We start from the raw sequence: 15,101 nt of genomic DNA on the forward strand, positions 1-15,101 counted from the left end.
GATTCCTCATGATCAACTACATCAAATCTTTGTTTGTTCAGATTCTGTGGAATGTGTGAAGCTTTCAAGACAAAGTTGTACCAGATTAATTCCCAAAATAAAAGAAAATTTTGATTCTCAAGTTAATGTTTATAATATTTTTTTGGTTTACTTTATTTCCTTGAAATGTGATTTTTTTTAAGTGTTTGGATGTTGGAAAAGAACATTTGATAACAATATGACGAGATGCTTAGAAGCAATAATGGGTTGGGCTCCTTCACTCTTTATAAACGCCCATAAGGTCTCTGTCATGCATCACAAGCCGTGGCAAGGTTTGCATCACTGGAAATATGGAACTGAACAAACCGATTGCATCCGTCATCAGTGCATTGATGTTTCTTGCATCGATCTTAGGAAACAACTGGCTTGCAGTGGCTTCGCTGCCCAAGGACAGATCTGCCATTCGGACCAATGAAGTTCTTTTCATCAACTTGGCCGTCTCAAACCTGATCACCAACTACGTGGTGAACCTGCCTGAGACCATGGCAGACATTGCTGACAACTGGTTTCTGGGGGAAACCTTCTGTTGTGTGTTCCTCTTTTCCATCGACTTCTCGGAAACCAGCAGCCTCTTCTCGACCTTCCTAATCAGCGCCTTTTGGCACCAGAAGCTGGTGGGCTCGCTGAAACGAGGCGGCGCACCGGTGCAGCTGGACAACCTGTGTCTTGTGGGTTTTCTGCTGGCTGGGAGCTGGACAGTCTGTGCAGTCTTCAGCATACATCACTTCTTCTTGGCCTCTGTGGAGGGGATTAATGGCAGCCACAGATACTGTGTGGATGCCTTTCCAAGTGCCCTTGCCGAGCAGACCTTTGACATCATCTTTCTAACTGTGGCTAATGTCTTTCCTCTTGTCGGAATCATAGTTGCCAGCTTTCAGATTGTTGTTACTTTGCTCCAAAGCCAGAAGCGTATAGGGGGCCACACATCTGTATCTCCAAAAGAAATGATCAGAGAAGATAAAAGCTCTCAGAGTAAAAAGCAAGTTATGGGTCCATTGAAAGGTCTTAAAGTAGTCAGAACCTATAAAAGTGAGCCTGTTACTTCCTCTGTGACACTCCCACAAACATCTTCCCAAAACAAAACAACTGGTTCAAACTGCAGCCTTGGAGCTCCCGCCAATCACTCAAAGCCATCAAAAGCCAATCCCAACTCCAGCACCCAAGTCCGGGCGGCAAAGAGCGTGGTGGCTGTTGGCAGTGTGGTGCTGGTCTGCTGGCTCACCCATCTGCTTCTGCACATCACCAACACCGTCCACTCCTCACAGTCCACACTGGAGGTGGCCGGCTACATTACAGCCTCCTACAGCTGCATCATTCCATACATTTTACTTCATGGAGTTAAAAAACTAACTTGCTCACACAAAAGATAAAGCTCAAAAAAACGAATGAAAATCTATAGGGGTTGATAGGATTGACAGCAGTTCTGACCTAAAATATTTACTGAAAATGTTTCTGTAATATTTTCATGTTTTTATGTTGACAATAGAGTGTTAACAATAAACCTTTAAATTAAAATCTCTCATTTGTTATTTTAAATTCAATAAGTTTAATCCAAGCAGTCATTTCATTACAGGATTCACATTTTCTGTTAAAGTCTGGAAAATTGTTGCTTGTCATGTTCAATCATATTTAATAAACAAAATAAAGCTTTTGTGTTTTTCATCAGTTTGTCTGGAAAAAAAATTTAATCATAAAAGTTTTTTGAAGGTTTTAAAATGAGAAGTGTTTAAAAACATACAGATAACCTATTTATCTCTTAGATTAAACTGGCATTCAGTCAATCTTTTTCCCATTTACCTATCGGTATAAACAATAAAAAATTGACGTTAGATTTGCAAAAACAAACAAAAATTACTTGTGTATTGAAGAGAACAGGTAATTGGAAATGATCAGCAACAACTGAAATGTTAGAAATTACAGGAGAAAACCAATGTCTAATTGATATAATAGCAGTTCTAAACATAATTTGATTTTCCTCACTGCTGCTTATTTACAAAACACTAAAGCTGTTCTGTAACCAGGAAAACACAAACACAAATTTAGAAGTTTTATTTCCTTTAAAACGAAACAAAACAAAAGCTTCTTTCCCACTAAAAATACAAGCCAAAGGTTTCAGTGACACTGAGGGAGCACCAAGTTAAAAACGTTCACAAAGGCTGTCATGCACACCGTTCAACCATTCAAACCAGTCCTTTACAGCTATTAGTGTGTCACTGAGCCCTGGCAAAGATGGCATTATGTTCACGTTATGTACATAGTTACATTTATTTGTTGAAAGGCAACTGTCCAAAAAACAAACAAACAAAAAAAATCACTCCAGTCACTAATCGTTACAAAAATATTTGCAAACTTATGCAGATGGGAGGTTTGTTTTATGAATCAGCATGTTCTTTTTGTGTAACAGTAAGAAAAAGACAAACGACTTGCAAAGAATTTTTTTTCCAAATTTGTTTCATTACAAAGCATCAAATTTCACATAATAATTTATAAAACAAACTTGCTTTTGTGTTCTGCAGCGATTTACTCCCACTGCCTGGCAACATACAAAAAAATGTAATTGTTACTAAATCCAAACATCATCTAACTGTGTTGGCCCAATGCACTTTATACACTTAAGGCCAGCAGATCCAGCATCTCCTAAGCTGCTCAGTGGAGTTTCTCCAGTTTGGCCTGCAGTGATTTAAAATTTCCAATGATGTGTTGGAGGGTGGCGTTTGGACTCAGAGACTGCAATTCCACCAGGTATCCGCAGATGTTGTCAAGGCAGACGTTTGTAAATCGGCGTCTGAAATAAAAACACAAAGTTTTTATTTTTATTTTGGTGTAATCTGTTTAATAATTTTAGCTTGGATCATAGAGCTGAGTTTTATGAATAGTTCAAATCACATCAATCTCTACTTGGACTACATTCACACCGCCCTCGACAACGCACCTTCAAGCAGCCACTTCCAATCAAAAGTCTACATATATATATATAAATAAATAAACAGGCGATCAAAGCTCGCAGATTCACTCGTAGCTACACAAGTTTTACCAGCATTTTCAGGCTCTACACACAATCATGCACCAAAAGTTAACCCAGGTCAAACTTTGACCAGTCAGGGATTCTGATTTGGTAGTAAAGTATGGATGGAGTCCTTTCGAAATGTTTGAAAACTGATCATGGAGGAGAAATTAATAATTGGCATCTGTGCACGACTTAAATTCTATGACATTAAGGCCGTGTCCGAATTCTCACCCTACTCCCCAACTGCAAAAAAAAAACTACATAGTGACAGATTGTCTAGTGCCCAGAATTTGAAAAGCAATTCAGACACCATGCTCACTACTTTTTTGCTCAGCCTGCTCACTAAATATACATTTAAATACATTTTTTGGCGAAAATTTTTCAGACGCAATGCATTGTGGTCTCTATTCACCAATCTAGTTTTTCACAGAGACTTCTGGGAAATTTCTAGGGCACTCGATTTTGGAATTGTAGATGGAGACAACACCACAAAATGGCGAACGCACTATATAGTGCACTATGTAGTGAGTAGGGAAAGAATTCTGACAAAAATTCACAAGATTTGAACCGCTTCGACATTTCACACCAAACCTCTCCTACTGTTGGTGGCAGATGTGTGCTCGTAAGCAGAATAATAAGAAAAAGGGAAGGAAGCCCCTCCCTGCTTGTACGGTGTGAAAACCATGGGCTAAACGCGCACTCAAGAAGCTGTGCTTAACACGTTCTAGCTAATCCAAAAAATGGATTTATCAAATCATAAAATGTTTACTTTTAAAAAGGTTTCTTACAGGGAAAACTGATTAAATGCAAAAATTCTTCATTTTGTTAATAAAAGTTCCTCTTTATTCAGTATAAACCAGAGCTTTGAGATACTAAGTTTTCATCAAATGGGTTTGTATAGAACATTTGAAAAGTTCATCAATATTGAATCAAATTGATGAAGTAGGTTGGCAGTTATAAGCAGGAAATAGTTGCTCATGAGTCGCCCTGGAATCCGAGCTGCAGCCGTTCCTCCACCTACGCTGCTTTGACTGGTACCTGTCATATGTTGGTACTCTGCTGGGGTCATCCACATATCCTGAGAGAAGCACGTGGATACACTCCACCAAATGCAGCGGTTTCTTCAGCCGCTGCCAGCATGGATCCTGACAAAAATCAAATACCTTGCATGAGACTATTTAACCCAGAGTTTATTTAAAATCTGTGTTTGAAGAGTTTGATTATTGTTCTGAAACAGGAGAGGCATACTCGTGTTTTAAAGAGCTGGTCGTAGACCTCCAGCAGACGTGGCAACTGCACGCCGATCTCCAGCATGGTGGACGTGACAAATCCCACATCCCAGTTGAGTCGACAGACTTCCTGCTCCAGGAACTTCACCAGGAACTCTGCAATCATTCATCAGCGCTCGTTAACATTGTAAACTCATCAGGTTCATGGCTGGGGACAGAAGCGATCGCGCATACAAGTGCCGAGCATGTATATAAAACCAATGACTGTCTCTGCAGACGAGACAAGTTTGAACATGCTGGCTAAAGGGCAAGAATAATGAGGAGCCTCGCCCCCTGAGGCATACTTGTATAAATGATGCAAAGGGGAAGTCAAATTATATTACTGTTGACAAAACTGCAAACACAGAGGTGGAAAATTCGAACACGACTAAAACTGAAGGTAATTAAAGCGTACCCAGAGGGAAATATCTTGGTGTTCCAGCATAGATCTTTCCCAGAGATACCAGCTTCAGATTCAGAGACCTCATCCTGTCTGCTGGACTCATGGCCACACTGTCTCCAAGTTCTGGAAAGCAAAGCACTCAAAAGTGACTTGTAACACTTTTGGGCAGGGCAAACTTGAGGTTTGACTTACCCTTTTCTAAGATTTCCTGCCATAAAGAGTGCACCAAGATCGGGTCTGCGTGTCCTGCGCAGTGTATGATGGCAAGCTTGCATTCAGATAATTTGAAATGGTCGGCAAATTCTCCATAGAGCTTTAAAAAAAAAAAAAAAAAAAAAATCACTTGTTTTATAAACGTTAGCTTTAAAGTGAGAAGAAAAAGCTTTCTCTAGCCTGTTATTGTTTTCCAATTACCTTTGTAATGTCCATTAGCTCAGAGTCCAACTGGGAGATGACATTTTTCACTGAGGGATGATGGGAGTACTGTTTTATCAGGGTTTCCTGGATCTGCACCTGAATACGCACAAGCTAACAAAAAGAAAAAAACAATTAGAGAAAGGACGGCCGCTGAAATGGTTTCCCCACACGGCTCTTCCGTACCTCCATTTTTTCCTCCAGCTCATGGAGGAACTCTCCATCAGATGCGTGTGCAGAAATACTGGAGGAGCTCTTTGCAGACAGGATGGCTCGAGCAATGTACTCCAAACGTTGCTTCAGAGAGATGTCAGTGCTGAGCCAACCAGAAAAGAAAAGTGGAGTTGATGTGTGCGTTTCTGATATCGGTTACTTGCTGAAATCCTCCCTAGGATTCTCCGTTCGAACCTGTGCATGTCAGCGAGGCGAGCCAACACATGAGCCGCTTTCCCAAAGTTACGATTCTTTTCGTAATAGCGCCACAACAGGTCCATATTGTGGACTTTGCTCTGGTCCTGCTTGATCATGTGCATCAGATGTTCTTCCAAATATGGAGAATTTACCTGGAAAACAAAGGTCAGAAGGAAGGCTTGTGATTAGTGATCATTAGTTGTGTGGTCCCACTCAGTGGAACCAAGCTATTCATGAACACGTCATTCATAAAATAATTCTTTAGTAAAGTGTTGCTTTTTTTGTTTTTGTTTACATTGAGCTGAAGTTTAAAAGGTGTTTTGCAAACAGACTCACAGCTTATCCTTTATTTTGAAAGTCCAAAAGCTTGGGGTCATGAAATAACAGGGGCTGTTCAATAGTGCTAAATATAAATACTAATGATGCAAGTCTGTTTTGATTCCTACCAATATTGACCACAAACAGAAGATTTCCAGTTTAAAAGATGCAGGAAAATATTGAATTTTTAATAAAACAATAGAAATCTGTCCAATATTGTACTCAGTCTAATGCAACATGTGGGAATAACAATCTGCATGAATGTAGGAGTAAAGTGGGTTGGGTTCGAGGCCATCTGCTGGCACACAGTATAAAGTGCACCCAGATTTACCGTAATCTTCCAACTGGCTAATTCATTTTGCATTACATCAAAGGTGACATGACACTTTAGTATTATAAGATGCTCGATACCTCCAGCAGCTTGTCAGTCAGGTCAGCCTGAATCAGCCAGTTGTAGAGGGCGATGTGGAACAGCTCGTCCTGGGACCTTTGAGCCAGACCGAGCATCTGCTCAAACTACAGGAAAGCCACAGGTTAGCATTGGAGACGCGTCTCAGGCTCACAGTGGTGAGAAGAAAACAAAAAGTTTACGTACGTGAGCTGTAGCTTCTTCATTGCTAAGCATGTTAGGGTCAGAGGTCATGACAGGAGGTCCAGGTTGCTTGGGGACACTGGGAGACTGCGGAGCAGCTTTGCTCTGGTTCACCAGCTCCTGCATGGTGTCTGTGATGCACTTATAACACAAAAGCCTGGAAATGGGTAAAAAAGAAAACATTTCAAAAAGAAATTGTTTACAATAATAGTCCTGCCTTTCACAGTAGATCTGTTTATCACTTTTTTTTGCCACAATGACCTTTCCTGGAAAGCCTGCTGACCCACTCTGTCCTCCTCAGGCTCTCCATTTTTGTAGAAGTGAGGGCCAAGCCTCTGTGGATCCTTCTTGTCTGCTGCTGTGAGGCACAACTCGAGGACTCCCTCATAGAAGCGCACTGAGGAGAGGAGGACCATGAGCAAGCAGAACTCCAAACAGAGCATGCTCTTAAATGCACCTACCCTGCCTGTACTGAGAGCAAACGAGAGCCAGGTCTGTGTGCTGGCTGATCTGTTGGTAGCGCCGCAGTGACTCTCTCAGAGTTCTCTCCTTTTCCATTTTGTTCTGGATCTGTTTAGAGCTCTGCAGCATCTCGTTTGCCTAAGTTGAAGACAAAAAAAAAAAAAAAAAAAACACAAAGCAATATAAAAAAGATATTGTTAATAAGTAGGTCTAACAACTAAATGAGTGCAAAAATAGACATTTAAACGTAAAAATCTATTTGTTTATGTACCTTGGAGCAAATGCTGTCGTCACTGCTGTACAGCAGAGGACAGAGGTCTCGTAGGTGGTTGCTGATGGCGTCCACGGAGGCGTTATCTTTGATGTACACGTTAATGAGCCCTGTAATTAGGGCTCCGGATAACTCCTTGCCCCGGATCACTACATCTTTAAAACTAGCTCCCTTCATCTGCTCTTGAAATTCCTACAAACAGCAAGAATAAAAAGGCCACAGAGTAAAGAAAGAGAGCAGAAATGTAGAGATGGTTCAACAATATTTCTTAAAAGAAAAAGGGGTTATTTGCTTGTACAGGTACCTTGGGCAGCTCAGCCATGATCAGGCTGAACTGATGATCACAGAGAAGCTTCCAGAGGGCCAAAGTCTGAAATGAGCGATGCACTAAATGCTGGATACTCTGCAAGGACACTTTTTCAAAGACCTGAGCCTTGGCTGGATGAAACAGAAACAAAGAAACTTTGAGTTAGAAAGACCAATGTCTGCAGTAGTCCAGTCAAATATTTCCTCTTTTTTTTTTTTTGAATGATGCTAAAATTTGTAAACTGAACATAAAACTTACAGTGAAATTTTCTCTGGAGCTCCTGCTGAACCTGCTGGGAGCTGGCTCCATCAGGGCGCATAAATCCCAGCAGCCTTTGCTGTAAGTTGGCAGGAGAGCTAAAACTAATTAAATGAAAGAACAAAAAATATATTTCATTATTTTATAAAGGTTTCATTTTCATAGAGACTTTTACCATGCTAAAAGTTTTTGCCCACTTTTAGCTTTTTCATAGCTAATAGGAGAAAATGAGAAATATTATCAAAAAAGACAAATGTGTCCATTTTTGTTATACATAAAAAAAAAATCCAGCATTTCACAAACTGAAAAAACTGAAACTTGTCAAACCACTTTTCCATTGTCAGAGCCTATCAACAGATAACAGAAGGATTTTCTGAACTAATCGTGCACATGTGGAGATCTCTGACAATGACATGCCTAAACGGACAACAATAAGAGGAAAAATACGTTGGATAAAAAAGGAAAGGTTGTCACCTCGCAGCGTCGAGAGAGGAAGGACTGAGCTGAGAGTTTTTATCAAGAAATTCCTGCAAACCGTTCAGCTCCAGAAGGACAGACTCAAGTTCAAGAGTATCGACACTGCTGACAAGCTGCAGAAAAAAATATTCTCTGCATTATTCTGAACACTGAACTGTTTCATATATTAAAATAACACTTACAATGCTGACAGCCTGATTTCCCTTTTTAATAGTGTTCTCAACAGCAAGACTGCCGTCCCAGATATTTCTGAGGAAAAAGGTCAAACAGTCCATCAAATCTCTGACTAAGATGTTGCTCTCACACCACAAAGAGGACATGTTTCTTACCCAAGGATGCGAGCAAAATAGATGCAGATTCCGTTGTGTTTCCCAGAGAAGATCACCTCAGGACCAGCTGACATGGGAGTGATGGGGGCCGACCCAGAATGCATTGGTGTAAATGGTGTGGCCAGAGCAGGAGGTACGATGCCTGGTGAGGGCGTTGAAAAGACAAATGTTTTTCCTGGTTTCATCAAGTCATCTGTTTTTTCTGTCTCATTAAAAATGATTGTGACAGTCTAAAGATACTTCTGTCATTTGGTTGAGTGGCTGCAGCATATTTACCAGGTGCTGGAGAGCTCATAATGGGTCCTACAGTGCTTGGAGCCGTCATGGCTGCAGGAAACCTCATCTGTGCCTCTCCACCATATCTATTTATCCACATGGAAAAGGGAGAACACTTTAAGGCTGTGAAGATAGTAAGGAGGTATAAATATGGCATTATAAAGCCAGTTTAACCTGAAGAATGCTCTTGTGGCCCACTGGGAAACTTCCCGGTCAGAGGCAGCGCTGGAACAGGCCAGAATCAGTGCTGTGGCACAGGCTTGCTCCTCCTTAAAACAAAAGCAAATCCTAAATTAACCAAAATCTCTTACTAAAAGGTTAAGGAAACGAGCCTCTTTGAACATCTTGCTGTAATAAGTGGAAACTGTAGGAACATCTTACTCTGTGCAGCTTAAAGAAGCGTTCAATCTCTTCGCTTTCTCCTCCAACGCAGCTAACGAGGAGGTGTCGAAGTTGATCCACTGGCCGCAGTTTTTGGAAGATGTGGCTTCCCTACAAGACCAAGAAGAGTACACGAGGCTGCGATGTTTCCACCACAGTAAAATGGAACTGTGTTAGTGGAAACGGAAGTTTTTACCTTTGCAGACAGAAGGACAAACTTCTGTGAAGGGATGTTGTGCTGCTGGACGACCAAGGGGGAATCAGTAATAGGAATCTGCTCCCTGTTCAGAGGAGTAAAGATCTTCTGCGGCCTCTCTTCACTGATTGTACACAGAGCCCACGAGTGCCCATCAACATTAGACATCATCTGCAATGAAATGCAGAAAAAGGGTAGTAAATTATAATTAGGCCATTAAACTTCTTTTGTGTCTAAAATAAGCAGAATTAATGTATGTAATGTTTTTTCCATGCACACCTGCGTCTCCATTAGAGGTTTCTTGAAAGGAAATGAGTCATGGTTGATGCACCAAAGGATGTCACTATCCTCCGTCTCAGAGGCAGCCATGAGCAAAACACCTGTAAGGTTTAGGGATGTATTCTAATAATTCACAGTAGAGTCATTGATGCAGCTTAGGGTTGGGTTTTCTACCTTTGCTGTAAAGAGCCTTGTGGACCTTTGATGGTTTCTGCAGAGTGGAGGAGGCCGAAAACCCAGGCGGCAGACGGACATGGACCAAAGCAAGAAGGCTAGGCCGCACCGCAATGTGCTTCTGGTGCTGAAGAGCAAAGGGCGCGGTGGTGAAGTACAGACGCACACCTGCAAAAATAAAGCGTTAGAATAAGTCCAGCATGTTAAACAGAGTCTTCTGTGTTTATAGCCTGTACCTGCATGAGTGACAGCAAGCAGATGGCAATCGGAAGACTCGGATCTGCCGATTACCGAGATCTGAACAATGGGTTTGAAGACGGAGCGATCGATTGTCCTTGAAAAGAGAAATGAAACAGAAATCCATTTGAGTGAGCAGTGAAGACCGTCTGTCACATGGGGAAATAAAACACAAACGCACAGCTTTACCTGGCAATGCTTCCAGCAGCTGCAACTATGGCACTCTGGGACATTGTTGCCACGCGACCCATACCCTGACCATCAGCACCCAGGTCGTACACCTTCAACGTATCAAAAATACATACTTCAGCTCACTCAATAAAATTTGCCCTTTAAAAATAAACTAAAATTACAAAATAAAGAGGTTACAACAAACAAACAATCATGGGTGCCATACTTGCAGGACTCCTTTCTCTGAGCGTGTGAAGAGAATGTTGCGAGAGTCATCAATTGCAATCTGAACTATAGGATCTGTGGAAGATTGAGACAAAAGAGGATTTCAGAAGATCTGCAACATATCTGAGTCTACGTGACAAAATGTAAGCGTTCCTCACCGTCTTCAGAAAAGGAGAACTGGAGCACAGATGGAACAAGGAAGGACAAAGTGCTTTTAGAGTGGTTGATCTTTCTACAACGTTGGCTGAGCCACCCTGCCTCAGCCTGGTACGCTATCTCATAGAGGCAGCCATCTTTCCCCGCCATGAAGATACGGCCCAGGTCTGTGGATGTGATGGACAGGATGTAGGTGTTGTCGGTAGGGATAGAGAACAGGGGGTCCGGCAGAAGCTGCATCCCACCAGACATGCTGTCATTCAGTCCTGGAACAAAAGAGGTAACAGCGTGTTCTTCAGATGTCCTGATCGTGTGGGGGAGGGGCCATGAAGCTGCTGGAGATTCCCAAAATGTTTCTGTTAATGTTAATATAAAAGGAAAAACTCACCAGTTTGGCTTTTCGGGAAACTGAGCCCAAGGATTACTACATCTACTGAAGTGGCTAGCACCAAGAGGTAGTGAATATGTGGCTGTAAAATCCCTAAAAAGACACAAAGAAGCCATTAAAAAACAAACTAAACCAAATAATACATGTATAGTTTAACAGAAAATTAATATTGAAAGTAGGACGGAGTATTGAGGCAACCATAAAAAATCGATTAAAATAAAGTTGTAAAATAATGGGGGGGGGTTGTACAATTATGAGAAAAAAGGTCATAAATGTATTAGACAAAAGGTCAACATTTCATTAGAATTAAATTGTAAATATATTATTTAAAGTCGTAATTTTACAAGAAGAAAAAAATCATGCTTTTAAAACTAAAGTTGCAAAGACATCAGAATAAAGATCTGCATTTACAAAAAAGGAAACCAGGTTCAGTAAGACGCTATAGCAATGTGACATCCATCACATTTCTCTGGATACAACACAAATTAAACAGTTAATGTTTGGTTGTCTTTGTAAAGACGTTTAAAAAGGCCAAATGTAATTGTTTTTTTTGGTAGAAAAAGTGTGCATGCAAAATTACAACTTTTTGAAGCATTTTTTGCTTAAAGAAATGAGCATTTGTCAATTTTGGTAATTGCACAATTGTTTTGTCATTATTTTAGGACTTCATCCTTGTAAAATTTGATTATTTTTCTTCTTTTGGTTTCAATACTGTATTTTACTTAAAGACAGTTTGGTTTTACCTTGTTTTGGTTTAACGAGACCCACTGCCAAAATAGTTTCAATTAGACCGTCAAAGTAGGCGACGTCCCCTCTAAAAAAAAGTTCAACAGAAAAGATGAAGGGTTATCCTACACATCTGATTCAAGTTTACAAGTTCAATCTGGCATGGTTATGACCATTTATAATTTAAATGTCTTTTACCCATCCTCATAATTCCACATGAAAATGTCGTTGTCAATAGTAAGCCATGCTCGAGAGATCTCAGGAAAAACTCCCATCATGCAGTTAAACTGCATGTCTAAAAAAATGGTTAAGCTGAATTCAAATTCCATTGAAAAGCAAAATAAAATCCTTTTTTAGAATCTTAAGATTTCTACTGAGCTGAAAGGATACGGCTGAACTGCTCCACCAGTTCAGGAGGTAGAGGAACTCGCCGGAGCGCACTGAGCTCCGGCAGGTTTGGCACACTCAGCAGGCCAGGTCCTTGAAGAGGGTAGTCCATATCTGAGACTCCAGATAGAGATGGCATGTCTACAGAAACATGACGAAAAAGCAGAGGAAAAACAACGGATTAAGAGGAAACTTCTTCCCTTGTTGCATGCTTAAGAAAAAGTTGGATGTTCAAGAACAAGAGTAAAGAACAGTGATCAGTCAATGCAACTTTAGAAAAAGAAAACACAAGAATATATGTTACTAGTAACAAAACGAAAAATTTCGCCTGAAGACATCTTTCACGTAGTACAACGGAGTTTTAGAGCCACCGAAAAAAAGAAGTAAAATTACGAGATTTTAAGTCGTAAATTTATGAGAAAAAAAATCGTAAATTTACGAGATTGAAGTGGAAGTGAGCATACAGAGCAGCAGGTGAACGCCGCGCAGCAGCAGAGCAGACTGACTAAACTCAATTGAACAGGTGAGCTGTATGTTTATTGATAACGATTTATTAATGTTTTATTTATTGATGGGTGGTTTGCAGGATCTCTGCAGCCCCTTGATGAAGAAATCGGTGTCCCCGCAGGCAGCTGTCCACTTGAATCCTGTCTTCCTCCACCAAAGAGAAGATCTCTACGTTTGTGTGATGCTTCCGTCTGAGGAGGAGCACTTGGTATATTCAACATTCTAATGCTAATTTAACTGACTATTTTTATTCCTCTTTATTGTTTTATTTTGAAATGGGACGTTTCATCTGGAGGAAAAGGCGTATGTAACACTGTTTACTTCCGCATTGGTGTTCGGATGACAGGTTCATGACGTAAGGTGACAGATAAAATGAAAAGAAAAATAAAGGCTGCAGCGGTCCTCTGCACCCAAACGTGTCTGAGCTCCTTATTTTACACACGAAACTGTGCTTTATCGACACCGAACCCCGGAAAGCCACTCCACTGATAATAATCTGATTTTGAGTCGCCAAAAGGTTCAAAATCTCTTTGTTTTTTTTTAACCTATCCGAAAAAAAAAGCTTCACAAAAGGCTCCACATATTTCATCTTCAAGCTAGCTAGGCTCCGATAAACGGAAAACTTTGGTGTTTTTTCCTCGTTAATCTATAACTTTTATTCTCGTAAATTTACAAGATTTTAAGTCGTAAATTTATGAGATATAAACTTGAAAGTTTATGACTTAAAAGTCGTAATATATATATATATATTTTTGTAAACTGGTCCTAAAACTCTGTCGTACATGTAGTGTTTATAACAGCATAAAAAATTATTTTTTCTAGTACAGTTTTTGCAGAGCAGTAGGAGTTCATTAGTAATTCTCCTCCAAGTTGTGGGCAGGACCGTTGGCGCAGAGCAACCCCCACTTCGAGTCGCCCATCTGTTTACATGCTCTCCAGCTACCTTACAGCCTCACACCCCCAACTTAAGGTCAGCAGTGAAACAAAAAAGGTGAGTAGAGCTGTGACGGTGGGGGATTTTTGATCACCGCGGTGTCGGGACTCTTGCGACTGCATTTTTCATCTTCTCCTGATTCACATCAATTGAATAAATAAAACGAAAATTCTGTTTAGCTGGATTTATTTATGCATGTCCTTCTGTTCGTATTGCAATGTAATGCGTAGGTTACGGTTCTTCTGATTTTATTTTAACTTAATTTACGTAATTTTAGGATGGAGTATTTTATTTACCGTGTTAAAAAAATGTGGTTATTTATGAAACTGATAACTACCACAATAATAATGAACAGCAGAAAATATAAACAATTCTTACAGCAAACCTTTAAGTTCAAAGAAAACTCAGACATGAAATCCCAACTGCAAACATACACAGCTCTTCCTGGGACTCGTATCCTGGGACTTTTTACTCACTGTGTGACGGGACGCTAAGCAGCTCTGACAGCTCTGGAAAGCAGCGATCTTCCTGAAGGTGTTTGTCAATCAGCCGGGATGAGTTCTCCAGCGCCTCGGCAAGGGCAGCAGCAGCAGGGCTGCTAGGTCCAGTGTTGGACGGCATGGCTTTGGTGAGAAAAAAAAGACCGCCATCAATAAGAATGAACGAAGGACAATACTATCAAATTTATCCTAAGGTCAAATGTAGCTGAGATTAATGTGGATATCCAAACGTTTTAATCAACAACTTTATGTTTGAAAACCGCCAAACCGCCGGTTAGCAGTCTAACTGGCAATAAGGCGTTATTATTAGCTTGAAAGCTAACGAGTATCAAAGTGTAAAATAGGGCATTACCGGACTAGTTTTTTATAGTATACCTTTTTGGAGAGATTCTGCGTGATACTGACTTGTCTAACCGACAAGACGTTTGCTCCACTTCACCAGCAACTTTGAAAAGAAAACATCCAAACAGACACAAGTAGCAGCCCGCCAACCTCATGCACAGAAGCTTAGTTCCGGTAGACTGACGTCATATTTTCTTTCTTCGTTTTTCTCTTGATTTGAATAAACACCTTCAGTGCTGCCGCCAATAGGTCGGTTTTATATTGCATGTAAAACATGCCCAGCCCAACCCAGTTTTCCTTGGACTACTTTAATTTTAAAAAATGTTGTTTTTTATTAAATTGCTTGGTTTACACACATTTTTACATTAAATCTTACATTTTGTCAATTAATCTGTAAGGCTTTATAACATTCAATAACGGAAGAATTATTGTATTATTTCTATTCAAATCTCAGTGGTTATTTGGCAAATATTCTGTATTTTTAATCTTTAATCTATAGAACCCAAGAACAATTTTCATCTGGGCTAGTTAAAAGTTAATTTGACATTTTTTTTTAATTTGTTCATTTTGGAAAACATCAATTAAAAGGAGCCAATAAAAAAAAAGAAATAAAAACAAGCAATCAAATTTGACTTTGTGGGTTCTCCAGGGTTAATTAGCAAGTAA

At 40.2% G+C, this 15,101-nt stretch overlaps 2 protein-coding genes across 2 annotated transcripts; one reads left to right on the forward strand and one right to left on the reverse strand.

The window, feature by feature from the left end:
* Positions 1 to 197: 197 nt before the first annotated feature.
* On the forward strand, positions 198 to 1,691 carry ora5 (olfactory receptor class A related 5). The gene has a single exon (XM_004074905.3). It carries the CDS (start codon positions 330 to 332, stop codon positions 1,407 to 1,409), a length of 1,080 nt encoding a protein of 359 aa, XP_004074953.1. The 5' UTR covers positions 198 to 329; the 3' UTR covers positions 1,410 to 1,691.
* Positions 1,692 to 2,073: 382 nt separating this feature from the next.
* On the reverse strand, positions 2,074 to 14,720 carry nup155 (nucleoporin 155). Its single transcript, XM_004074772.4, has 34 exons — positions 14,469 to 14,720; positions 14,070 to 14,216; positions 12,156 to 12,293; positions 11,964 to 12,060; positions 11,783 to 11,853; positions 11,040 to 11,132; positions 10,654 to 10,917; positions 10,497 to 10,570; positions 10,289 to 10,380; positions 10,099 to 10,196; positions 9,863 to 10,030; positions 9,689 to 9,789; positions 9,410 to 9,580; positions 9,214 to 9,324; positions 9,007 to 9,101; positions 8,833 to 8,918; positions 8,557 to 8,698; positions 8,410 to 8,476; positions 8,225 to 8,340; positions 7,751 to 7,854; positions 7,490 to 7,623; positions 7,186 to 7,377; positions 6,914 to 7,052; positions 6,714 to 6,849; positions 6,456 to 6,609; positions 6,272 to 6,376; positions 5,540 to 5,694; positions 5,318 to 5,447; positions 5,132 to 5,245; positions 4,910 to 5,030; positions 4,730 to 4,840; positions 4,295 to 4,431; positions 4,085 to 4,191; positions 2,074 to 2,824 (listed from the first exon to the last, which is right to left on the reverse strand). Exons 2-34 carry the CDS (start codon positions 14,212 to 14,214, stop codon positions 2,686 to 2,688), a joined length of 4,107 nt encoding a protein of 1,368 aa, XP_004074820.1. The 5' UTR covers positions 14,215 to 14,216; positions 14,469 to 14,720; the 3' UTR covers positions 2,074 to 2,685.
* Positions 14,721 to 15,101: the final 381 nt, after the last annotated feature.

The sequence above is a fragment of the Oryzias latipes genome, chromosome 12 (assembly GCF_053564925.1).
Source record: "Oryzias latipes strain Hd-rR chromosome 12, Olatipes_Hd-rR_3.1".
NCBI classification, from domain to species: domain Eukaryota; kingdom Metazoa; phylum Chordata; class Actinopteri; order Beloniformes; family Adrianichthyidae; genus Oryzias; species Oryzias latipes.

What these genes read in the sequence shown, in the direction of transcription:
- ora5 (XM_004074905.3), top strand. Translation starts at nt 330, where the DNA reads ATGGAACTGAACAAACCGATTGCATCCGTCATCAGTGCATTGATGTTT.
- nup155 (XM_004074772.4), bottom strand. Translation starts at nt 14,214, where the DNA reads ATGCCGTCCAACACTGGACCTAGCAGCCCTGCTGCTGCTGCCCTTGCC. An exon ending in GTTCTCCTTTTCTGAAGACG is followed by an intron (nt 10,571 to 10,653) that starts GTGAGGAACGCT and finishes AATCTTCCACAG; the next exon opens with ATCCTATAGTTCAGATTGCA. An exon ending in CAAGGCTCTTTACAGCAAAG is followed by an intron (nt 9,790 to 9,862) that starts GTAGAAAACCCA and finishes TAAACCTTACAG; the next exon opens with GTGTTTTGCTCATGGCTGCC.